Below are 25,654 nucleotides of genomic sequence, written 5' to 3'. Positions count from 1 at the left end.
TATAAGAACTTAGTAAAGCGCGTACACGTTTTGTCCTGTTCTACGTCAGTCCGGCTACTTCGCGACTTGTAAGGTAAGCCACTAATATCTGTGAAACGGTTGAAATTATTTTCTTTGGCTATACTTTATTCTCATCTGTCGTAGAGGTAGTCAATGACTTCCTGTACATCAGCCATTAGGTGACTCGTAGCATTCTCAGCCTCCCACGTATACTTTTTTGGGACTCGATGTAAAGCATAAAATCGATCGAGTATCTTAAGTGTTGACGGCTGTATCAAAAAAACTATTAAGCGCTCGACGCAAGGCGAGCATCAAGACACAGAGTATGATTTACTATTTTCAACAGTACTTCCCTCAAATGGCTTTTCCGTCTCGGACGTTCCGAAAACAATTCATTAGTTTTACTACTTGAAACGTTCATAGTATATGTTCTCATTCACTCTTGTGACGTACACCGAAACCCTCCGTAACAAGTCCGAGAGCAAAATAAGCTTCTAGATGAAAACGTACTAGAGAGATAGAAATCAAAACAGAATTTCTCTAAATGACGAATTCATAAAGCTTGCTGTCAATCATGCTTCACCGTATTTGTGGGGAAGCAGTTCCCTGCATGTATCATCTCCCACCAACCAGTTTCAATCATCAAATTTGTTTTCTGGGACAAAATCGTTCGCAACATTCGTTCACTGAAGCCGTTCCTAAGCACTGCTTTTATACGATAACCTTTTGTCGCCTATCACATCGCCTGGGCTTGGTGTTTCTATTGTAACTGCTATCAAATAATAACAATTTTCCAAATGTACGTTGTCAATTATTCTACCTCTCTCTAATCTTGAGAACCTCACTCTCAAAACCTCAGCATGCCCATTGCACAATATCGATACATAAAACTAATTTAATAGAAGAATCATCATCAAATAGTATGTGGGACATGCAGGCAGACACGGACAAATACGCTAAAATATCGTACATGAATTGCTGCGGCAGCGTCCGATTTGTGTGTTCATAGGTCATTTTACAGAAAAAAGCTTGTACGATAAATAACATGTGCTTGTTATTTATCGACCACGGACGTGAAATTCATTGAAAAATCGAGAGACACAGACTCAAGCAGCAAACATCGGGTTCCCAGCTGTCGCTCGATTGGTTAAATGCACGGTAGCAGCAGTAATCGCAGCGCGAACGTCGTCCCTAGCAGGGACATAGCAATCGAGATTGCAGTGGTTGTACCGTGTCGGACCCGAGCGCCGTAGTATCTAGTACTTATTTCATTCCTTCTCATGCAGGTTCCGCTGGAGTTGCTTCCGCCGCAGTCGGCATCGCCACCCACGTTTAGCAGCATAGACCCATATAGCTATTGGCCATCTCAAATACGTTTCGATACATTTACATGTATACAGAACGACTGTAGAGACAAGCAGGCTAACCAGTGCCCCACGTAGTCCGTATCTGTTGACCACATCAAGCGTTTTGCCTGTCTCCCCCATGTACGATTAGATATATTTCCAACACGCAGATTCAGATACAGACTCTTGACAGTCCTGAATACACCACGGTAGATGGTACGTAGAGAGCATTAGCAGCCGAGACTTACGATATCGTCCCGAAGATCCCCCGAATGATCAGTTAATTCATGAGCGTCAACGAGGTAGTCGGATGGTCGACTAAAAGACAGAACGACGCCTTATCGGAGCACAGTCTTTGCCATCCTGACTTGATTTTTACAGTTCAACATCTTTTAAGATGTCGCCAGTAACTATGCTGATGCTATTGCTGTTGTCGTCGGTTTCGAACGGCTTTTTGTCGTGTGCGAACGTTCCGGACGAGAACAACAATAAGCGAGTATTAAAAAAATTCAGCTGTGATTAGCGGACTCTAAAAATGGTCGGCTTGTAGAAGCGGACTTTAAAAATAGTAAAATGATTAACGATCATTACCTTGTGTGGAGTCCGTCGCGGCGGAAAGCACAGGCGAATTACATTGGACCTCGCAGACCTTTGTTGTTTCTGTTGACAGGGTGTATTCGTACGTAACACAACTTGTCTAATCCCCGTTCACTGAATTAATGTTGACTTCTCGGTGGGGTTGTCCTGCAGGTTGCTTCTCTCGTCCACTTCACCCCGGTTCTGAATTCGCACTCAACGGTCTGACACGCCTTAACACTGGTATATTCACGTTAGATCGCACGTTATGATGAACACGTACCTCAAAGGTGTATCCAACTCGTAGGTTTTATACCGTCTTGATGGCGAAGCAACTCTCGTGCTGACACTGGCTACAACAACATGTGTACGTATTACTTCACAGAGTACGCTCTGTTTTCCAGTCCACGTGATACGATGCTTTTCAAGGTGTTAGGAAGCGTATCAGATGTTTACGATTCGGACTTTCCAAAGTGTTTCACGTACACGCTGGCCAGCAAAGAGAAAGTAGCAAACAAATGAATATTTAGTGTTGGCACGTTGCAGATATCTCTTCCTCCGTATCCGTAAGTGTTAGGGGTGCGTGACTCCGCGAAGCAGAACTAGTCGTCGCCACGATCGTCGCGAATGTAATTCATCAATCTAGAAGTCATGTGATTTAGCCGCAACAAGACTTGTCTGCTGACTGACTCATGGTTGTATCGCTCGCCGGATTACCGCAGCTACTCACGCACCGGTCAAGCTATGGTTGTGGCTTGATCTGGCTTCGGTATCGACTAACGTCGGCGGAATACGGATAACTGATAAAACTGACCAACGCGACGACTGAACCAACAAGACAGGGAAAACGATTAGGCCGTAGCTGCCTTAGAGGATGATTGTACGACGCGGCTAAATAAGAAATCGCGTTTTGGGCACAAAATCGTCGTTATCGCCTGCTGACGATAATACGAGAATAGACCCAGCTCTAACAACAGGGGTCGCTGAAAGTACTGCGCATGGTGGAGTTGTAACACTGCGACACACCAGATGATCCTACGACTATAAAGGCCCGTCTCTCGCTGCTGCAGCAGCAAAACTGTACACTTGTACATATGGCGTGTGTCGGTCGCCAGCGTTTTTGGCGCCCAGCGAACAAACACCAGGTACTTGTAATGTCTGCTATCTGGTAGTAGGTACCTGGATGTCCGCCCGCCTGGCTGCAACTGCCATTCGAGATCCTGCTCCCGCTACTATGAACGGTAGCTGTCGTAGCGATTCCGTTAGCAGCAGCGGCGGCAGCAGTAGAAACAACGACTTTCTGGCTCTCTTACTCTCCCAACTGCGATTCTACGCCTTCCTCCTCCTTCATGATGTCTATCATGCTTTCTTGATCCTCGACTCTTACGCTGGTTGGTGGCCAACCAGAAGCAAACGGTCGACGTTGCGACAGTTGCGGACGCTTGAGGAGCCTGGCTGTAGAGTTGAATCGAGTCGAGTTTAGCTGCCAGACCGCCGAGTTAGCAAAGATGCTCTGTAGCAGCGTTCGTCGAGTAGTACGTAAAGAAGCGTTTTACCACTGTACCATTAATACCAGTGTTGCACTGCTACTAATGCGTACGTTGCCTCAAACGTCAAAAATGTGAAGAAGATCTAAAAGAGAGTCCCCCGCATTCTATCATTTATAGTGATAGTACATCTATAGTGATAATAACAAGAATAGCAGCAGCAGCGGCAATATTGCTATCAACCTGCAAATATATATATAAATATAGATACGATACACATATAAATGGCGTATCTTAGTAGCACGTGAACTTCTGGCTGCACCGGAGAGGACGATTGGGGAAAATGGGGGGACTGGTAGAGGACAAGTGTTCCACGAAAGAGAAGGAAGGGCGAGTTTAGCACGGACAGCCTCAAGCAAAACCCTTTGTTCGAAGATCGATTTACCATTAGAAAGCTAGCTAAGAGGGGGCAGGGAGCTTATGAAGCAGGCCTAAGAGGAAATAAAAATAACAGTTGGAAAGTATACAGTGCATGCGCTGATGTAAACAGAAAATTTTAAAAAGTATATATAGATCTAAAATAAAAACAACTGAATTGACGGAGCAAAAATGTTTGTTCAAAACGTACTATAATAACAATTGTGGTGTATTCATTTGACCTAACCTAATTTAGAGCGCATGTTTATCATCGGGCATCTATGAGATTACCAAGACGGAACCATCGGTTTCTAATCCGTTTGGCTTCTAAGACTAAGCAAAAACTAGCACTCTTGCAAGTTATATAGAACTTTTCCAATTGTATGATAATACGAATCATGCAACGAAAGGAAGGGTCTTTTCAACCCATCAGCTCAAACTTAATGAACATGTTCAACAGTCCAGCAACGGTAGGCTTTTTCCTGGCTGATGGTACGCAGATGAAGTTTTTTTTTTATTTAACTTATAACCTCTTCATATAGAAGGGAACTTCGTGGGCCTATAAATACTATGAAATAGCGTTCAGCCCACTGAATTTATATTGTTTGGTGTAAGATATCTCTAGTGAAAATCACCGACAGACTGATTAAATTGTGCTGGGTTTTTCAATGATTGCAGAAGGTAATTGTTTCTCGCAGTGGTTCGCTGCACCCCCAAAATCTGAATAGTTTAATAAAGTAAGGTTGAGCTCTAGTTTCAATAGATAAAGTCCGTCTATTTCATTAGATTATCAAAAGATAGTGCGATTAGAAAGGGAGAGGTAAAAAGTAGAAAGGTATTAAATCATACACCGAAGTATGCTCTACAATCTACCTAACGTGTTGTAGTGGACTATGCAACTCAAGCCATAAAATTTCGCTCTATCACAATTGTTTATAATCTACTGAAATGTTTATAGGGTTTTGAAAAGTAGTTAACCAAATGTGGTGAACAGTAGATAGTGACATTTCTAGAGGAAGGTAATGGCAGTAAAAGAAAACGATAAGGCCAGTATCCATATATAAACAAATGCGGGCGCAAAATGCAAAAAAGAATGTATATACATATTGTTCAAAATTAATTAAGATATATTTTGACAGGATTGTTTTTCATAAACGAGATGTATTTATTTGTTTTTTTTTCGCGCTAAAGGACCGCTAGTGCTTTCTGAAACAAAGCCACAGGCTTGTTGGGCAATCTTCATTTTGGAAACTTAAGTTTGGACCAGCTACTGCTTACTAGACCGAATAAATCCCCACTGAAATCAGAAACTTCCTTCCTGGTTGACTTGGCGCCAGCTTCCATGCGGCTTTAGAAGAACACGAAAAGCAATTCTGTGAAGCCGAGCAAACGATTAGCGAGTTCGATAAAATAGAAAATGTTGTAAAAGATCCCTAAAAAAGAGTATAAAAAGCATGGAAATTAAAGATTATTTTTAACAAAAGGGCTACCTATTAAGTTACTGAGATAAAGCCCAAGAGTTCGTGTTCTTAGTTTCTACAATTTGTTGAATTTTTTGTCCACTTGGACACTTTTTGCCTACTGTAAGCTTAAATGGAGCAATACATGATAACCCGCGTGAGCGTGAAATTTTCCTCACCGTTACCAGCAAGATCTGCTTTTTGCCTAAATGGCAAAAAAATCATCGAAAATAATTTATGATCGATTCGAGTCGAAAGTGTGATCAGAGCTAATGATTAGATACATTTTCATTTGCTACGTTACAATGTATTGTATATGTGCAGGACAATTAAGCGAGAATATTTTCCAGCTATTACCCGTCGAATCACGGACCGGATCCTGACCTAGGCACTGCAGGTTAAACACATTTAAAGGGTGAGCCTTTGATTTATTTCGCTTTTTTCATAACGGCATTCTCTGTATCGGCTACGTGATTTTTTACCATTTCAATTTCGTTTAAACTTGGCGGGAAGGCCAGCTAGTGGCCTCTATGTTTACCTGGAAGCTGTCTGAGACTGGTTCTCGAATAGGTTTGGAAACACTTTATAATAAAGAAGGCAGGGAAAGCGTTCCTTTGAACGATGCCCTCAAATGAGCTTAGTACACATCTCCAAGTCAATACATTATTTTCTGCCTTATTTGTTGAAGTGTAAAGCTAAAAAGCACTTAAACTACCCACGAATAATCACCAAAATGCGTTCATCCAAAATGAACCTTCCACATTATTTCGTAGGACTGTTTCTCTAGTGAACACGAACTTTCTAAAAAATTGCCACTTTTTACGACGTCCCCCTGCTATATCTTTTTTAAACGGAAACTTTCTTACGACCATTTTTTATTTATTTTACGATAATTGCAACCTTATAATAAACAGACAGCCCCGATCGGGTTTGCCCGGTCAATCAAGCTGGCCCACGATGCGGGTATTGTGCCGCGTTCCGCAATCCATTGGTATTTTTACAAAGCTTTAATACGATCTCTAATACGATAAAACTGCATTTGATGGTAGTGTCGATATTGTTTGGTAAGTATAGAAAAATACATTTAGATCGCTAGAATCAAGCGTCTTTCAAAAGACCGCACGTGACGGCATTACGCTGCTAACTTACGTCCTCCATATTGGAAAATGACTAATGTCGAACGTGTAAAACTAAATGAACGATCTGACTTGATCTACTCTATTGAAATAATTGAATATCAATTATAGAAAAATTTCACAGCCATTTTCGCTGTGCAGCCCCAAGCTAAACCCTATTCCTATCATTGAAATAAAAGGAAAAAGCGTAGTTAGTAATTTTTCGAAAATTGAGATGAACCGTTGGGCGTAAATTTTTTATAACATAGACGTATAATAGTTTCTGTGAATTTTTGGGTTTATCAAGATGCACATTACTATGTCTAATCAGATGCTCGTATCTGTAAATTGAATGTAGCACGCAGGACAAACACTTTTGCGGATCCCTTTCTCACAAAAAAGCATCTACGCTGTAACGAAAGGATAAGACAAAAGGTAGAGATATACACATGTTCGGATTGCGCACCTCACCGTTTTTGAGAGCCTGAAAGTCGGCCAGGAAAAAGAGCGTATTAGTAAATTAAAGGGCGAACTATACTTTAATTCCAATATATAATTATAAATATCAAGTTCTTGTCTTATTCAGTATTACAAAAGCAAAAAGCTATGTAGCGAATTCGAGGAATCAGTTTTCGGTGGAGATGCCCGCCGCGGCGGCATTTGCGCTAAAAGCCCGCTTAGCTGACGTAAGGCCATCGTCTTCGACCGTCCATAAAGTACAATGAGACTAAAACCCTTCAAATTGAAACCGAAAACTACCCGTGGATGAATACCTACCTAGTATTGGATAGTAGCATTCATTCGATGCCAGCCGTATATAATGGTGTGCATATTTACTCCAAATCATTAAAGCTAAAATGATAATTCCGTCGTTTTCAATAGTGGGTAGTTCGAGTTGACGTTACGTGCATTTTCTCCCTACGGACGCGACCCGGATACAGTTAACTGCTTTTTAGGTTCCCATTGCGAGTCGCAGGCACATGCTAGCTACCCAAGTGAACGTTTCCAAGCCTGCCATTCATAAGTAGGGTCCGTTTTGTTCGCGAGTTTATCGGACGTCTGAAACACACTAGAGATGCACGGTAACTACTAGATGCTTAAGAACAATATACAACTGCTATTTCTTCAATAAATCGCAGCTGTTTCTTTGGTAATGGCTCGTTCCATATTGCTCCCTTCGTATTCAGAATCCTCTCGTGCTACAGCTGATATTGACATATGACGAGGCGTTGCTCGATCGGGGCGAAATAGTGAGATAGCAACACAGGGAAAGACCGTGAGCCTAGCATCGCACGCCGTAGAAAACGACTCGATACGACGATTGTTCGCCAATCGAGCTCCTGTTATCGTAGGTCACTCACTGCGTACCGCTTTACTAGCCAGTTATATACAATATCATAATTATTATAGTACAGCCATATCAAAATCTGTCGTCGCGTGTACAGGTACACTTGATCGACTACTTACTGATCACTTGAGACGAGCTTGTTTCCTCAGCCCGCGAAACACTTACTGAATGGTACTAGAGAAAACATTTTCTGTTGAACTGTTGAAAAATTATGCACCTACTGAATCTTAGAGCTAGTACTATGAATCTTTTAAATGAGGCGTTTCTATGCTACGCTTCCATCAGTTTTGAGAAGTTTCACCGACTACAGACAAAGCACGAACTACTAAAGAAAAACACACAAATCGATTTGTCGTCTGCGTTATATCATTTGATGTCAAACTTTTATTTACTAATAATAAGAAGTAATCTCTTGTTGCATTGTATATATATATATCAATCTGAACTAAGTTTGCGATTGTAAGTCATGCTTACACGAACGACGAATAGTTACAGTAAAAACAATAGTAATATGCTATCTAGTTCGTAGCACATAACAAGAAGACATTTTACTTGAAAGTTGTAACTTTCCCTGTTACATGTGATCTATTTATTATCATAACCACTCTCCGTGACCTGACAGCATCGAGACCCTTATACTAATGTTAATAAGATCGTATATATCGCTTTTCCATTTATTTCATATTAAATCTCACTTCGTTTGAAACCCCCTTTCTCGTGTGCATTTGTCTTACCAATCGCAGCAGTTGAATTCGCTTGTTAGTTCTGACAGATTAAACATTTGTCGGTGCCACTCTGTGCTTAGAGTCTATTTCTTCTTGAGGGAAAATTCCACGAACAATCCCATGTGGGCAAAATACAAAGCCGTTTTGTATAGGAAATAGTGTTTTTGTGAGACCTTATCGATGAGGCGTTTGTAACATTTGGAATTATCAAAAGACATGCAAGTATAATTTTTTTACGTTTGATCAAGTCTCCACTTCGTTTTGGCGTTCTGCCTACTTCGGCCCCCGGTAGAAAGGGCCGATTCCACAGCTGAGGAACCAGGAGTGTTGCCACACGCCTGGTAACGTCATAAATAACTGTGCGACCTACATTCGACAAGACATTCTACGAATGAACCTTATGCCACTGAATGACCTGTATTAGCCTGATGCGTTCATCGAAAATTTCCCTTGAATGATTCCTGCATTACTCTGTCCTCCAGCTGATGACGAAAAGATGTGTCTAATTAGAGCTCCTCGAAGAAAAGATCTCCCACGTGCAGAAGACCTCTTCATTCCCAGGCCCAGTCATCTGCTAAACCCGTGAAAATATTCCACCCAGTGTCAAAGATATGTCTCAAGTTATTTCGCTGATCTTCTAGAATCAGCAATGTGTCTAAATAGTGAGCTGAAATAAACTTCTGACCAAAAATCGCTAGGGATAAGATCAGCTGACGGTAACTGTCTGAATATTAACAGCGTGCCAAATATCCAAAGAAAATTTGCGCGCATGCATAGTGTTTAGTGGGTACGTATGCATGGCGTACAATTCGAGGAAGACCTATGATTTGTGACTGAATTTCCTTTGTTACTTTTATTTTTTCATTTATTTAGTATACCTTCCTGCCTTTCAAAAACTAAGCTAGTGCTAGGTGGCTTTATGGGTACATGTGTCTGCAATAGAAGCCGTTTAGGAGAAGGACTGCCATACACATCTACAAGGAATAATGTCTGTTGCGAACCGGATAGCAAACAATAGACGAGCAGATAAACGGGTTGGGGGAAAGTTCTCTCATCTGTAAAAGGGCAATACCGAAGTGCCGAAAAATACACATAGAAGCTCTAACATGGTGAGGTTATAGTCAAATGTAATTACAAAGGAAATCGAGTGATTTGACAGTTACCTTGAACCAAACGAGGTTGCTCTAACCTAAGCTAATAATCAACGTAATACGAAAATGCAGATTCATCAAAGGAAGAAAATATTTAAATAAATCTTCCGAAACAGTTCGTCATAGATGATGGGAACATTTTAGGCACTGCTCAGTGTAGCTTGCGATTGAAAAACGTTAAAACTGGCAAAACGAACGTGAAGGTCACTCCCCGTTGCCACACTGTGGCTCCGTTGCAGAAGTCCTTAACAATGATTGTGTCGGACATAGCACCGCCGGTATCCGACTCATCTGTGTCGGCCATTCGGTAGAGAAATCGCATCTGACAGTCAACCACCTGAAACAGTTGAGGACCAAAACAAACGCAAGCAGAAATAGTTCATGAGTGTGTGCTGTGCCTTCATGGATATTGGCAGCCATTTTGTCTTCAGTACAGTAATTTAGTGACCTGAATAGTCCACAGTTACATACCGTCTTGTGCTCGGACCCCTTACAAATGCAGTGGAGATTATTTTAAATAGAAACTATAGGCAATGCTTTAAGGAATTATACTTACAGTCATAGTACCGTCGGCCATTGTTGTCTTGTTCAGCCTTGCCTTCACTTTATAGTATGGTGGCTTGCAGTCCTGAAGGATAGATCATATACAACGTGAAAGCGCATCGTAAACAGATAAACGAGCTCAAGTGACTCTGCCCCCCATATCAAACGGACGTCGTAGAGGAGAAAAAGCTTTCTTTTGTCTAATTTTGTCTGTGTCTAAATTTGATATTTATACACGTACTCGTTTACGTGAATCACATTTAATTTATACGGCTTCCTTTGTAATCGGTTGCTCATTGGTAGCTTGTAGTCGTAGCCTAAGCAGATAGGCGTAAACAGCAAGGCGTGAACTGAGGAATAATATGAAAGGAAAATACCTTCATTTTAGCCGTTTCGACTGAATCTAGAGTCCACGACGTTTTGTTCTCTTTGATATTTTGGTAATCGATCGCCCTTCTGACGATTTCCTCCGCTTCACTCTGAAATGAACAGACGCATCAACTCAAACGGTAGCAGATTACACTCAAAGTGCATATCTATGATATGAACTAGGCGTATAGTACCATCGAAGTGACTAGCGAAACGTCTATTCGAAACCTTCGACTTGGAGCCGACCCAAGCTACCCGTCATTTCAAGCCTAAATGAAACATACGTGTATTGCCACTTACGATCGAAACGTTTGTGAAGTCCTGACAGCAGTCATATTCGTACGCCTTCGTGCACTGCATCGTTGTCGACTTCACTGAGGATTCTGTTGACGTCGTCATGGTTGACTCACTGCTTACGGCTTGTGTAGCAGCTGTTAATGTGATAATTAGAAAACAAGATGTTTCAGTTTCCTTCGTTAGCATGGAGGGTTGCCATTGTCAATGGGTGAGAACATACATTAGAAACTCGAGTGACTATTTCGTATTCATAATACCAATGCTACTATAGAACCTGTTGAAGTTCTTTCTCGCCTAACATCTTTAAACTATGTGCACTTGAACTATATTATCGAAGCAAACGACCTACTGTAGAAGTTGTTTTTTTGCCAAAAGATAAAAGGCACAGGCCTATTAAACCTAAGTGCATGTTAATGTTAATCAGTATCACAGCCGTAAGAGAACGCTATAGTACGTTGCTCGTAGAGCAGCTGGCCAACATGTCCAAGTAAGCGCGCACAAAGTGGAAAGGAACATTACTCAATCTACGTTGTACTTATAAAATTGTCCTTGTTAATGATTTCCATCAAAGGAATAACAGGGTCAGTTTGAGCACGGACTAAAAATAAGACATAATTTCAGATGACGCTTTGGAGGGAGCGTTCTTTGGAGAATTGTTGAGACGGCACTGGACGTTCTCTGCAGTGGTACGCAGCATTTTATTCGACGGATATTGCCGTCGTTATCCCAGTACGATGGTGTTTTTCTATTCTACGCGATAAAAAATAATCACAAAAAAAAAAAAAACTATTTTACGTAAAGGCAGTTGCACATAAAATAGCTGGATTGGATGATTATGTATCAAATAACTCAGTTGTCTCTTAGCTGTTTTTAGCGTTCATTTTCCTATTGACTGCCATGTACTAAATGAAGCTACTTATGTCTTTCCTTGTCCCCTGCCGTACGTTTGCTGCTCGTAAAGATGCTCATTGTGCGTCACTATCGTATCTCAGTAACATAATTTTGTGACAAAAAAGACTGCACACATGTTGTCATGCATAAACGAAAGGAACACGAATGCAACAATATTACAGGTTAGCGGCAAGCGTTTTTTGAGTTCTAAGGCCGTAGGTAAAAGGAGACGTGCCTGTACTCGCCGTAGTCGGTCCATCCGCAGCAGAAACCAACATCACCGTTGTCATCGTATGAATAGCAAAGCCGAAGATCAAAAGGGTCCTCAAAAAGATAGCGGCATTTACTGTGAAGATGTCCTGGTTTGCCATTGTCAGTGTAGCAGCTAGCGTCTTGCTGTAGTGTATGGCCCGAGTATAAAATCAGCTGGTTAAATAGGTGGATTACCGACAGAGAGCAGTCGCTGCAATGGACACAATTAGAAAATCCAGATACACAGAGTCAGTTTGAAGCCGATGAGTCTTCGAACATACATAGTCTATAATAAAAAATAGGAAATAAATAAAAAATAAGAAAAAAATAATACACTGATAATGCAATAATTCTGAAATGTATGCATACATAAAACCTTAGACAACGATGGGCTCAATTTCGTTTAATGCTTAAATCACTGTTCTCGAATAAAAACTAATGTATGCATATGTGGCTTACAAGTGTTTTTCTAACCAAACTTCAGATCGTATCGATTCTAGATGTAGTGGTCATCCATCTTATCCGCCCATCTACTTAAATATTTTCGAGATAATAGATTTAACAAGTAGATCTCGAGATATCTAACTGACTAGTCTGAGCTGATTTTATGTCCTGCAGTGCAGTCAACATCAGAGGCGCCTTAACCTGCCTTGTATAACGACTTCTTCTTGCCGAGCGAATGCGGGAGGATCGTTCAAAGTTCAAAGACTGTTTGTAAAAATAACAACTTGTTTTCATTGTCATATCGGATACTGAGACTACGCAGACGTCGCTCAACACGTAGAAACAAATGATATTACAAGACGTTCTACATAAATGTAGCACTGTTGCCCACAAAATTGTCGGCTGTGAGATATTTTCTATGTGGACATCGAAATAGCTTGCGAAGCATGTTATCGGTACGCTTATCAAACTCAAACTAGCTGGATCAATGGTATACGAAGATCACTCTTTCCTCTGGAAAATTTCCGAATGTGATAAGGGCATCCTACCTGGGGGCAGCCAGTGACTGCATAGTGTTTCTAAGAACGTGGCAGTTTAGGCTCAAATTTGACTGTGGAGACCAGCCATCTAACGAAACACCTAAGGGCAGCCCCAAACGTAAAGCTCAAAACACTGAGGCATCTGCCTTGACCGAATGACGCAATTAAAAGGTCAACACCTGCCCTACGTCGTTTGTAACGAATGTTTCAGACGGACATAGATAGAAACACTGTTGTCTTGTATTGGGCACGAAAGTGATCTGTTATTAACAATAAAATTACTCAAAAAAACACACAAACATCTAGAACGATGCGTACGATTAGCGCCTATCTCCGCCACAACTCAGAGCGCGATACATTTTTATTGATGATAATACCTAGTAATAGTTCGCTTAGAGAAAAACTGTAGAAATCGTTAAAATTGCTAGTTGTTTCATTGAAGTGTGTGTAAACGCTTTTCGGCTGAGCTCCTCAACCGATTAAAGAGCTTAACGCATTTAGAGAAGGCATGCCTTCTACTTATTTACCAGACCAAATGGCAAGTTGCCAAAATTTGACAATGTTGGAAAAAATCAGCTTTCACAAAATTAACTCTATCTACGAGGCGGTGAAGTCCATGTAGCGCCAATATAAATCAATCACTAGGAAAGACTTGCATCGTCTCGAATAGCGATAGAATTAAGATGCCAGCCACTTAACTCTGGCGAACAATCGAAGAAAGCGAGGCTTTCACTGCAAAAAAAAAACGCCACTGAGCTTGAAACTGTATAGGACGGCATAGCGGCTTAATTACAACGATGTCTGCAACATTGGATCAGACACGTCTCTATTAAAACTCAACTCACATAGAAGCCTTACCATCTTTGATCTATTTTTAAACTGTCCAGCCTTATTGAATTAAGTGGATCAATTACGGTTCCACCAATAAAATCTCGAGATTTAAGATGAATCTGCCTGTTCGATATATCGCTATCACGCCTCATACATTAGCTAGGATCCTAACGAGAAATGAAAGTATAGAAGACGCAAATATCATTTATCTATTGTACATTATCGATGGTTTCCAGTTTGAATCCGACTGGGAAACAATCACAGGGCTGTACCGCCCGACAAACGAAGGAAGCGTGCAAGCGTCGCATGAACGGCGACTCGATGGTATACTCTCACTGCCACCATCTTATTGGCATCGTCAATGATAACGATATCTATTTTTGACTATAACATAGGTTTGCTCTTTCCCCAACTGCTATGCATCTCGTACCATTATCATAGACATTATATATCTATATAACTGTTGCCGTTCCTGTTAAGCGGCGGCGGCGGCAGCGGCGGCGGCTGCCGCCGATCGATGTTGAAAGGATACTAGAGCCAGCAACGGTAGCTATACCAGCAGAATGTTGTATCATCTAAATGGCCACCGCCACCAGCGATCGTCTGAAGCAACGAGTACAGTCGGGCTAGCTATGATCACAGTAGCGCTACAACATCAAGTGAGAACTTTTTATCACACAAATATAGGACGAATTTCACAAACGGGAGATATCAGTCACGCAACAACACCTAGAGAATTCAACAATGGAACTAGTTTATAAACAACAGTAAAAGTCGATGCACGATCGCGACGTACAACTCCTGAGCCAGATTCAAATTGGATGTTTAAACGAGATAACTCTGTAGAATGTCTAATCCGACGTTATGATTCAATGGATGCGGGAGGGAAGCGACCTTTCGATAGAACGAAATCATGATGAGAAATACTTTAATTGTATGTTTTCTGTTATCACGCAGTTGATAGCGTCTCGCCTGTTTAGCGTTCCTTGATCTAATACGAAGCTAGCGCAATACCTGCTATAAGGTCGAAGCACTACTATTTGCGTATAGGTCGCTAACTCCGTTCTCTATTCTAAAAATAAAAAGTGAATTTTCCACTTCCTATTTTGTACAAATGGCCACTTGTCTACCTAACTTAAGCTCGCGCAAACAAGTTGAGGATATAGAATAACGAAGTCGAGCGAGAACAAGTGTGATTTTCCACGATTACGTCTTTCGTCAAGATTTAGTACCTAAGCGTAAAGTAGTTTAAGCAGCGTAAAGTAGTAATCAGCTATAATGGAATTCACGTGCTAAGTAAGGGTAAGCATTCTACGATACCTATTGAATTGAAGATCTGCAAATAGCCTGATGGGGTTCAGTTAATACCGCACCTAAAAAACTGAACCTTAGCAGTTCTGTTAGGAAATGTCAGTGTCGTGATAAATAGCTCTGCAAGCGCGCATACGTAGCCGTAACTATAGTTCCTCGAAAAGAAACATCGGATACAGTTAGAGACGTTCACTTATAGCATCATGTCGGAAGTGAAGTTTGATCGTGTCAGCTTGTGTATCGTCTGACGTGTATCGTCGCCAAAATCTGAGCGCAGCATCCGGATCTTCAAAGAAACAGCATTACGGTCCTGGGACCACTGTTAAAAGCTTGTATCACAGGTGACGTGGAGATTTCACCTATAATATAAAATTATATGGTATTAAACGTGAACGGGTAGAACCAGCATAGGCTGCCGCGCATAACGAACCCAATTTTCTTTTGTATGTTTTTTTTATTTGTAAGTATCTTACGCAACTCTGTGTAAACAAAACTCCTTTCCAACGGTTAAAATAAACCCATGAATGGTCGGCATGCATCCGGTACAACGGATACGCCGCTGATTTATTCCATATATCGGGCACAAAACCCGCAAAAATTCAAAATCGTTTCCACAGAACTCGAGGGCACGGAACCGTTTCGCTTTTTCAAAGCAGTGTTTTTACACGAACTATAATTTATGGCGTATGGGTACACCACAAATTCTTCAACCGTATCAAATAGGCGATACAACTCTATCTGGTAAAACAAAGTGAAATTAATCAATTAGATTGAACTACATTGTATTACCTTTGCCTTTATTGCCATGTGCAATGCCATCAAGCGAAATCTTACTTCTTTAACGGTGATTACGTGTACCGTTTATAAAAAGAACGTTCTCACTTGGATACGATCTTTTTCTGCCTTCCTTCTCATTATTAATGATCAGCACGTTAGTTTCTTTCTCTAGCCTCTTTTTCAAGCATTACAGGAGGCGTATATTATAACTCTGGTGGAAATTTGCACTCAATTCAATATTTGTTTTCGTAATCGCTGCCGCAATCCTTTCAACAAAAAAAAAAAAAAACGACCAGTCAACCAGGGAAACAGCGTTATCCCAGTAGCGCTTCCGCCACGCTTCACCAACTACCACCCGAGTCGAGATGGCGTCGCTGATCTTGATGGTCAGTGGTTATCGAATAAAAAGAGTTTCGCGTGTGCAACGGACAACAACTACGTTCTCGATTACAACTCGCCATTTATCTCGCAGAACAATAAAAACAAATGTGGAAAAACGCCAAGATAAGGCAGCTGCGCTTTTCTCTCTCTGCTGCCCACTGTATTTACCTATAGTTCACTGCATAAAAATGAAAACGTAATTCGTGTACACAAATCACTAACTGAATGTGAATCTTACTACCAGCCATGTTATGAGATGTTAACCATACTAAAATATGGCGTTCCTTTTCTTCTCCCAATAACTTTACAAACAACCAGAAGACTTCGTGCGTCGTGCTGAACGACGCGTGCTCAAGAAAGACGACTCCAGGAAAGGCTACACAACGCACAAATTAGCCTACACAGTTTATGGTAAACAACTATATACGGAATGGGCAAATGAATGCGGTTGGAATTGGTGGCAAATTTGGTCATGACCGTGTGAACGATCAACGCCTAAACCAAGGGTTTCCTAATGCCTTGTTATATTGCTATATTGGTTAACCATATACTGTAGAAGGCAATCATGGGTCCGTATTCCAATAATGGTCGGCAGCGAGTGCCAGACTAATAGATGATCAGCCAGAACAAATGGATCAACACACTTTCTATGCTCCTTCTTGTAGGACATCTCCAATAAGCCTGACCTCTATTTCGATAGTGAACAGTACAGGTCATTGTGACGACAAACAACTTATCCACAAGTCATCTATTCGGATAGCGACTCACATATTGAGATTGATTTATTACTTCGACTAAAATTTGACTTCAGCTAAATCTGACAGTCACATACATAAATAGGTTAAAAAAAAAAGTATTTGTAAGTTCATTAGGTTACACGCTATGTACGAACGATGCTGGTTACGATTCTGCTTCTCGTACTAGGCTTGGATGTACTTGCAGATTGGTTGTGGAGTTCTTGATTTATCAATAGCCTAAATTTCAACTAGTTTTGATGTGTGACACAGAAACCCGTTTCTACAGCAACCCAATAAAGCAAGATATTTTGGGGTTCAGAGTCGGAGCTAATTTCACTGGTCAGGGATCTATCATATAAGTGAGAACTAGGCATAGCGATCAATGTATGCATTATTGTTGTTAAATCAGGGAAATGAACAGTTACCTTTTATAGGATCAAATATAATATATTATTACTCGCAAGTTTGAGTCCAGACATTTACCCGAACTACGTAAGCGAATTAGAGAAACATAATCTAGAGAAAGAACCATGAATTCGTTTGAAACATAACACTGCGCTCGGCGTTTCTTTAAGAAACATCCATGAACTCTACAGTGTCAAGGCCCGTCTGTTCACCATTGTTTGGACCTTGGACGTCACAATCTTTACCTCAATATTGCCTAACATCGCTATATATTCCTGCCTCTCGGAGAACATAGCTGCACCTCTTTTATATATATATATAAGACATCTTAATTTAAATGGCTGAAGTTCCCCATCGATTGGGGATTGCCGTCCTGCCAATTTCATTCTGTAGAGAGGCATGTTTGAAATATTTACTTTTCAAATGAAATGATCATTTTGCATTTATTTGAGGTCTGCTTTGTGTCGCTATTCCCTTTTTTTCGAGCCGTAGACGACAACCACGACTTGCCTTTTTTTCTTTTCGGTCGAACTTTTTAGGCGGTGTCAGGATTTCTCTAGGATACTGTTCTTTTTTCCAAGCCTCCTTGCCATGGCTGCGATGGCGCGAGCAAGGGAGGTCGATAAGCCTCCCCCAGTTCTTGTTTCGGCTGGTGTTGTTTCGTAATTGAAGGTTCTTTTTTTGCAGGCTGTTTTACTCTGTGCATGGGCTCTTCCAATCAACCGACATGTTCGGCCTATAGATTCATCAATTCTACCAGCTATTGTTAGCATGACATTTAAATAGGTGATCTGATTGGGCCCAACGTTTCGATTTGTAAGGTGGCTGAGCAAATTTCAACGCCTAAGAAATAGCTCGTCTAGCGCGATGGGAAACTTAACCGAGATGACCCTGGCCTTGTGACCCGGTGGCACGAGCAGTCTAAACAGTCTAAAGTACTAGTAACTGAAAAGTTTGAGGAACAGGTAAGAGAAAAGTGGCGGGTTCGTCGATAGTGGTTTGGCCGAGCCCAAATCTCACTGGCCCATGCTGGATAGATCTTGCTCTTCTACTAGTGCATGATAATACCTAAATTGTATTAGTCAAACCCTCTTCAAAATCAGAATAAATTTCCAACTCACGCAGCCTAACCCTTATCACCAAAGATAAGGGACAGCTTGTGGATACTGGCATCCAACAGTAATGGAGATAATTTGCCTCTACAAATTACAGCCATCCGAAGATGGCAAAGGCTGACAAAATTTAAAACCCGCTCGGATGATCATGATCCAACAAGTCCACAGCTTTCGTAGATTGAGATTGGCAAGAATAAAAACGCTACATAAGACCTAGACTAAGGGGCGATAAGAAACACCAGTCGCAGAAACGATGGTCCCAATTTTGCATCAATTCAACAACTAGGTTGGGCTTCAAAATTTGGCCGATTTAAATACCCAAATAAACTTTCAACAATGGTACGCTAAAAATATCTGAATATAGAACAGACGTGAAAACGACAAAAGATAAAGTGATTCACAATCCCTGCAAAAGGCATCTTGATTGTAAAATTTCTGAGGTGAAGTTTTTAAGAAATACTTATTAGCCACTAGATACTAAAAACACAGTAATATATCAGAGTTGTGAAAGTAGACCATTAATAACCAGCCGACAGTTTTCGAAAAGATGCTGTTTCAGATCTTCAAAGCAATGAAGTACACAAACTTCGCAGAACTATATCCTCGGACAAGCCATAGTGTTGGGCTGTCAAGCACTGACTTGAAGGAGTAATGGAAATTATATATCCGAACGAAAGGAAAAAGCGGAAGCGTTAAGCAATACGCGAGAAAAATAAGCTTAACACGGTACTATTAAGCTCACAGCTATAGTTCATTGATAAGTTTTAAAGAAGTGCGAACTAAAACAGCATTGAATCTCGAGCGAGTCTAGGATGTATTCTTTCTACCAGAGAAATGCCCATCTCGTCTTGAAATATGGCTCTGGGTAGCGCCTGGGTTGAAACTTGTCTATTCTACTAAGCTTTTGGAAATACTACGTTAACGAACGAATAAGTACGTTTTGCCATACAGTTTATGCAAGCAACACGACATAATTATATATGCACTGTCGTAACACGATAATGTGCTAACTGGCAACCACGTGTGCCATATGATTGAGTACCACCGTCTCTATTTTTTTTAGCCAAAATCTGTTTCACCCGACTGAGCGATAACATACACCGTATCGTTTAGCATGGTTCACGGGTACCAGAAGCATTTTACGGGAGACGGGACATTCTTTGAGGCTCAGATGTAGTTTTTGAAGCGAACGGCAGCTGTTTCGTTCGAACGATACAATTACACCATCATATAATGGCTAGGAAAAAAGCAAAATGACAATAGGTTTTTGGCCAATACGATGAGTTCACCCTGGTGACCAATACTAATTTTGCACGTAACTGCATGTATACGTAAACGAACAACTATGCATCACAAGATCTAGCTAGCATTGCTACAAACGGGTGCAATCTGATCGCCGCAAGCCGATGATAAGGTGACCTAGCCATCAGCTGGTGACAGCAAGAAGGGTTTCGCGATTGGGTGCCGTGCACCATGGGTAGCACCACTGCGAAAGAGACAGAACGAGTTTTCCACAATAAACTGATTGAGGCGCGCAAAAAATTCCTAGGTCAACGAAACAGACCACGTTTTCTTGATTGTGAATGTCAAGCCCCCAAAAAACCCGCTCAGGGCGGTGAAAGTATTAGAGATTATGGCTTGACTTTGCTCGATGTTTCATAGTGGTCCTGCACCAACCAAGAGACGAAAGTATATGTAACGGGGGTTGAATTAATGATTTTTAGCTTTCGCAGTCTGTAAGGCGGGCCTTTAAGCCGGACGCGATCACTGAGATAACGTTTTATAGATATCTACAAAAAATTAAACTACTGCAAAAATTTATTTTCGATTGTTTCGGTTCAACCGTAAGGTGTTGACGTATTCGTCAAGAGCTTGAACAGTTATTGACCGTATTTATGCATGTTTAACGGAAACTATCCATGTCCCTAACTCGTCGACGGGCGGAGGAGCAGGAACGTGTGTCCGGTTTTTTTTAATAGGCGGTGATAAGAGGCGAGTCATGTCAGGCCCAGAAACTTAGTCTAATCTGCCTCAGTGTAACAGTTTGAACGATTCAATCCGGAACGTATTTATAGCAGATGTGGTGACACGCACAACGATGTCGCCAATCGCAATCTGCGTTTGCAATGGCGAAGTCGCGTGCTTCAATGAACAGTGTTCCCGAAGGGTGAAGGGATAAACTGGGTGGGTGCAATGATGGTGCAAAGACGGAGATAGAGAAATCGACGTTGAAAATTTGAGTACGAACGGACACACATAGATCAGTAATAGCCAGCTCATCTCCCCTAACTGCTGTGATATGTTCAAAGCAATGATATCAAATGAGACAAATGCAATATAAAATTCAAAAGGGATAGCTGATACTCTCGTGAGCGCCACCGGCTTCATTTTTGTTAACGCTTCGATTACGCTTGTTACAGTGGTTTGTCAGACGGCGCGCTGGCCTTATCAGCTAAAGTAACACGCTTCGCCAAAACGAAGACACCCCCTAATCTTCCTTGCAAGCGTTAACGTGCCGTAAGGACGTTTGCGCTAGCTACGTGCACCGACACACGGTTATTTCCATTCAGTTTTTCAAAGCGACAGTGGCGTACGATGCGAGAACAATCGAGCGCTCAGTAGTCTCAGCTAAATTGTTCCGAACGAAATGACGCTATGCTTGCCTGACAGTTCACCCGGCCGAGACGGGCGTGGAGCGAGCAAGGGAGAGTACAAATCGAATAGGTGACAGCATCTGTGCATAGTGTTCGATTTAGGATTAATTTTTATTCTGTACGACGCCGACACTGGCTGATCGAACTAGTTATACAAATATGAACACGATCACGAAGGTGCGCCTAAAACACGTTCAAGAGGTCCATGAGTACAACAACGGCGATGCTTTCGGTCTGTCTGAATCGGTCAACTAGGCGAGCGGCTGAAGAACTGATGGGCCGATTACAAATGGCACACAACAGTTTACTATGTATCCAACGGCTATACAAACCTTCTGTCAAGTGTTACAAGTGCTCATCAAAAAACCGTCCGTTTAGAGCCTTATTCTGGAACAGATATTTGTCCTTAACCCAAATCGAGCCGACAGCCTAAAGTGTCATAGAAGGCAATTGTTCTTGTCGCCCGAATGCTCTACATGTTGGAGGAGACGGCTAGCTATCGCGAGATCAATGATAATTGCGTTATAGTGATTTATGCAAGTCCGTTAGAATGCATTCCCTATTGAGGTATCCACTGTCTGTTTTCGGAACGGGGCCGGTGTACTTTTAAGTTGGGTGCTAGTTACTTAAGGGAAGTTGTTGGAGCGTGTCATAGTGAAGATTTCCTAGGCAAATCGAGCATGTGCAAAATAATCACTTGGTTTCTGCGTGGTTCTAATTAATGAGCTGTAAAATCGACTAAAAACTGATCGCCTAGTTGTTCGCTGATACTCAATAATTCGTTTTATCTTTTGAATATTTCAACAATATTATTCAAGAACTTGATCCTATAGCATAGGACGTAACACGTACATTTTCGGAAAGAGGAAAGGATCCTCTTTTTCTCGTCTGACACAGACACCATCATAATAAATATTGCGTGCACTACTACTATATTCTCTCGGCGCAAAACTTAGTGGATTTTGAACCCTGTATTGCGATGGAGTGACCGAGGGGTTCGGTGCATACTTACAAACGTCACAGGTGGACAAAAATATAACGGCAAGATTATTTCTCCATCCACCTGCCCCGCTCCAACCATCGTGTATATTTCACACGCTGGTAGGGACAGTGAAACAAAAAAAATTCGGACCTATATGCTTCATATAATCCAGACAAGACTACTCGTTGCTTCGATAACAAGGAGGCCCAGAAACCCGGCTGGGCCAAAGTAATCCAAGGTCAGGGACACCGCCGCTCACACCACCAGTAGACATAGCAGTTACGGTGTGGCTGTTGTGCGCTACATACCATTGCTACTAAATCGCAACGTTAGGCGCAAAGGCGCTAAATATACCCGCTAACCACACCCAATAAACACAAGTCATCATCGTTGTATAATCTTCGGGTAGGTCTAGCGTAATGTGTTGAATATGCAACGGAATAACAAGGGAGATGATTGTATTGCATAAATGCGTACGTTGTGATTGTAGAAGATCCGTGTTGGTTAGCAAAGAACAAACCTGATTCAGTTTGACCTGAGCACTTACGTGTATCAGCGATCGGACGGAGAAGTCCTTCGAATCAACTAGTCGGGTTAATACAGGAGAACTAAATATGACATATTAATAACGTTTTCGTACTTCTTTCTAACAAATTGAAATATCAAATTTAACAGATGTCTCAAACAGAGGCGTGGGAGCAACTTGTCTTTAGCTCTGCATCCGCAGTGGCCAATCCACCTTTTGCGGTCAAATGTCAAGATTCGCCGAATCAGTCGTGATACGAAAATAAGGCCAAGGACATCATTTCATTGTTCTAGCGCGCCTTCTAGTTTCAACTATGCGATATTGTGACCAGGAAGACTAAAATCAATGTACGTCCGCGTCTGAAAAGGTCTCCATAATCACTCTATAATAATGGTTGGTCTAGGAGAAAAAAAAAAACGTTCTGTGGCTCCGATGATGTTATAAGCTGATCGTCAATATAATTGCGTATATTATATCAGTAATTGATTTATTGTAGGGGTAATCATAAATGCTACTCTGCGTTCATTTTCTCGTGCTTACGTACACCCCTGTTGTTCTCTGTGGCAGATATTTCTGACCTGTATAATGATGTTTGATTGATTCGGGAAAAACCCGAAGTAATAATGCACGATACAACCGCCGCGAACACACGTTTTGCTGGGTCACATTATGCTATATACAGAATTGATGCATCTGACATTTGCCAACGATGACAATACCGTCATTGACGTAAATTGAAACTACTGCTAACCGAATCTACAACAGCAAAACAACCGCAACAGTCGATTTCTTCTTTCGATCTAAATCGAAAGTACTCACGAAGCCTCTAGATGCAACCACTTTATTATAGTCACCCCAAGAACTAAGTTTCTTACGCTTATCGGTATTAAGTCTAACTAATGCGGCCCGGAGATAATACGAATAGGTAGTGGTAGTCACCACAATAAGAAAAGTATACAATGAAGTTAAACATGATTTACATTGGATAATGCTTCATAATAAGATAAAGGAAATGTAAATATTCAGCGGGACACAGGTTATCGAGTCAGCATGTGACGTTTGTTAGCAGCAGGGCCGCCCAGATCTTATTTGTCGTCCGGAGCCATGGTTCGGTTACTTCTACTGCATGTACTCATGCACGTAGAACGAAGGTTTGCATGTAAACTAGTGAATAATTTTTATAATGCATGGCAAATTCAATCATCTGAAGCCGACGCAGGCTTCAAAACAATGCGGGGAACAAAAAAAAAGGATAGGGTAAAAGTACACTGCCACGTTTTGCATCCGCATCAAATACGTTTGGTTCCGAAGGTACATACGACAAAGGTAATCCTTAGTTGCATAGGGCCGAAATGGAAGGAGTTGACATCAATAGTTGCAACAAATTACCCGTCTGACCATGATAAAATAACAGTATCGTTCAGATCGTTCTGTAAAAAATTGGTTGAATACTAAAAAAAGCTTTATAGGAGAGTATTTTGTTTGAAAATAATTTCACTTGACCACTAATTCAATACACAAACGTGTAAGTCAATACAAAACAAAAAAACTTATAGCAAAGAAGACTTCCCCCCAAAGCCTGTTTAAGTCTTCGACCGAAACGAATCCATTACCTCAAGATTAGCACTATTTAGAAAGTCTCCGTCCATTTACTCGTTCATTCTATCGGCCTATTGCAAACGGAAAATATATTAAGTGACTAATTAAATGTGCACTAACCCTTTTCAAACGTCACTCCTAAGCCTCGCTCACGTTAAAGTTGAACCCGCTCTGCGTTTCGCGCCTATCAACACAATAAGTGTTACGATATAAGGACAAGAAGAAGATCTGCAATCTCAGTTACCCCATGCCACTACTAATCCTGATCTGGAGAGCTGAGGAGGTGAACAAGCGACCCCCGCCTGCTGTTACTGTACGTTCAAGACAAGACCGAAATGAAGAATAATTTGTTAAGCCTGGCCACGATCACCATTACGGCCTCTGTCTATCTATTATTGATGAACAATACACCACTTCCATCATGCACTGAGCAAATGGTATCGCGCACGAAGGCGAGCAGTGGTAGAAATCGGTAAGAGATGGCCTGCTTCCAGTCTTGTTTATGGGTTCCCCTTACTTCTGCTGCTGCTGTTGCTCCGACGACTAGCAAGTTATGGCTCGTCGTCGATTGTTGTTAGCATGAAAGGGGCTAACAGGCTACCTCGATTATGAGAGAGACCGGACAATCAGAGCTGATCGGACTGATTCTGCAAATTCATTTGATATTAAATACGGACTCATATGAAGAAATGAACTATCGCTCCATAGGTTTTGCAAACGGTTATGTAAGATACATAAAGAAGAAACGGAACAGGACGCATGAAGTTGTGGGCCTCCGTATGTATATGTATGGATTAGAATTTAATCTCCCTTCTTGTAACAACCGATTCTAATAACTGGACAGGGCCAATGTGGTCGTTCGTCAATTAAACAACAGTTTTTTACTATCAACATGAGCAGAAATTTCAAGAAATGGTTAGACAAGGAGAACTGCACAGGACAAATCGAACCTCCATGGAGGTCAAGGCCGTTGACATGCGAGTGTATAAAAGTGATCAGAACGGGCTTGTTATCAGTTACTGCTGACAGTAACAAGTACCCCGTACTATAGCTTTTTGGATTAATCATTTTACTACAATTGCTTATTCTTAGCAGGTCATTGTTACTTCCGCGTATCCGTCTCCGCACATGAAGCTCCATAATAACGCGCCCAAGAGATATTTTATTAACTAGTTATGGTTATCCAAGGAAGTTTACAGCGAATGGTAAATCTCTTGGGTCATGCACCTAGTTTCTAGTGATATATTGGACCTTAATGAGCAAGGGAATTCATTCTAATATACCAAAAACAGTTAGGGTTATAACATGGTGAAAATTATTGTGTATTCAATTCTAGGTACTTGTGTCGTTATTGTTGTATAAAAGCGGGTGTAGAA

The 25,654-nt window shown here is 41.3% G+C and overlaps 2 protein-coding genes and 1 long non-coding RNA gene across 7 annotated transcripts in view; 1 reads left to right on the top strand and 2 right to left on the bottom strand.

The window, feature by feature from the left end:
• The window catches only part of LOC111265060 (G protein-activated inward rectifier potassium channel 3), a 37,750-nt gene extending 34,580 nt beyond the window's left edge, over window positions 1-3,170 (bottom strand). Inside the window, exon 1 of the mRNA XM_022841403.2 lies at window positions 1,938-3,170. The gene's annotated coding sequence lies outside the window, so the exon portion shown is untranslated. The remainder of the gene's footprint in view (window positions 1-1,937) is intronic.
• Window positions 3,171-8,093: 4,923 nt separating this feature from the next.
• Window positions 8,094-25,654, bottom strand: part of LOC111265068 (uncharacterized) — a 33,151-nt gene continuing 15,590 nt past the window's right edge. For 4 of the 5 annotated variants that reach the window (XM_022841422.2, XM_086970329.1, XM_022841423.2 and 1 more), the window contains 5 exons: window positions 11,961-12,188; window positions 10,838-10,968; window positions 10,546-10,647; window positions 10,182-10,253; window positions 8,094-9,962 (listed from right to left, as the gene is read on the bottom strand). In XM_022841422.2, the coding sequence (XP_022697157.1) occupies window positions 9,777-9,962; window positions 10,182-10,253; window positions 10,546-10,647; window positions 10,838-10,968; window positions 11,961-12,096 (627 nt within the window). In that variant the 5' untranslated portion in view covers window positions 12,097-12,188 and the 3' untranslated portion in view covers window positions 8,094-9,776. Of the gene's footprint in view, window positions 9,963-10,181; window positions 10,254-10,545; window positions 10,648-10,837; window positions 10,969-11,960; window positions 12,189-24,398; window positions 24,536-25,654 lie in introns of those variants that run through there. The other variant, XM_022841425.2, reaches the window with a different exon arrangement.
• LOC147752862 (uncharacterized) lies at window positions 14,224-15,536 on the top strand. The gene is made up of 2 exons (XR_015312905.1): window positions 14,224-15,093; window positions 15,302-15,536. It is a non-coding gene; the product is annotated as an uncharacterized LOC147752862 (long non-coding RNA).

This window comes from Varroa jacobsoni, unplaced genomic scaffold (assembly GCF_002532875.2).
Source record: "Varroa jacobsoni isolate VJ856 unplaced genomic scaffold, vjacob_1.0 scaffold_928, whole genome shotgun sequence".
NCBI lineage: Eukaryota > Metazoa > Arthropoda > Arachnida > Mesostigmata > Varroidae > Varroa > Varroa jacobsoni.
This window is presented reverse-complemented; position numbering and strand designations above follow the sequence as displayed.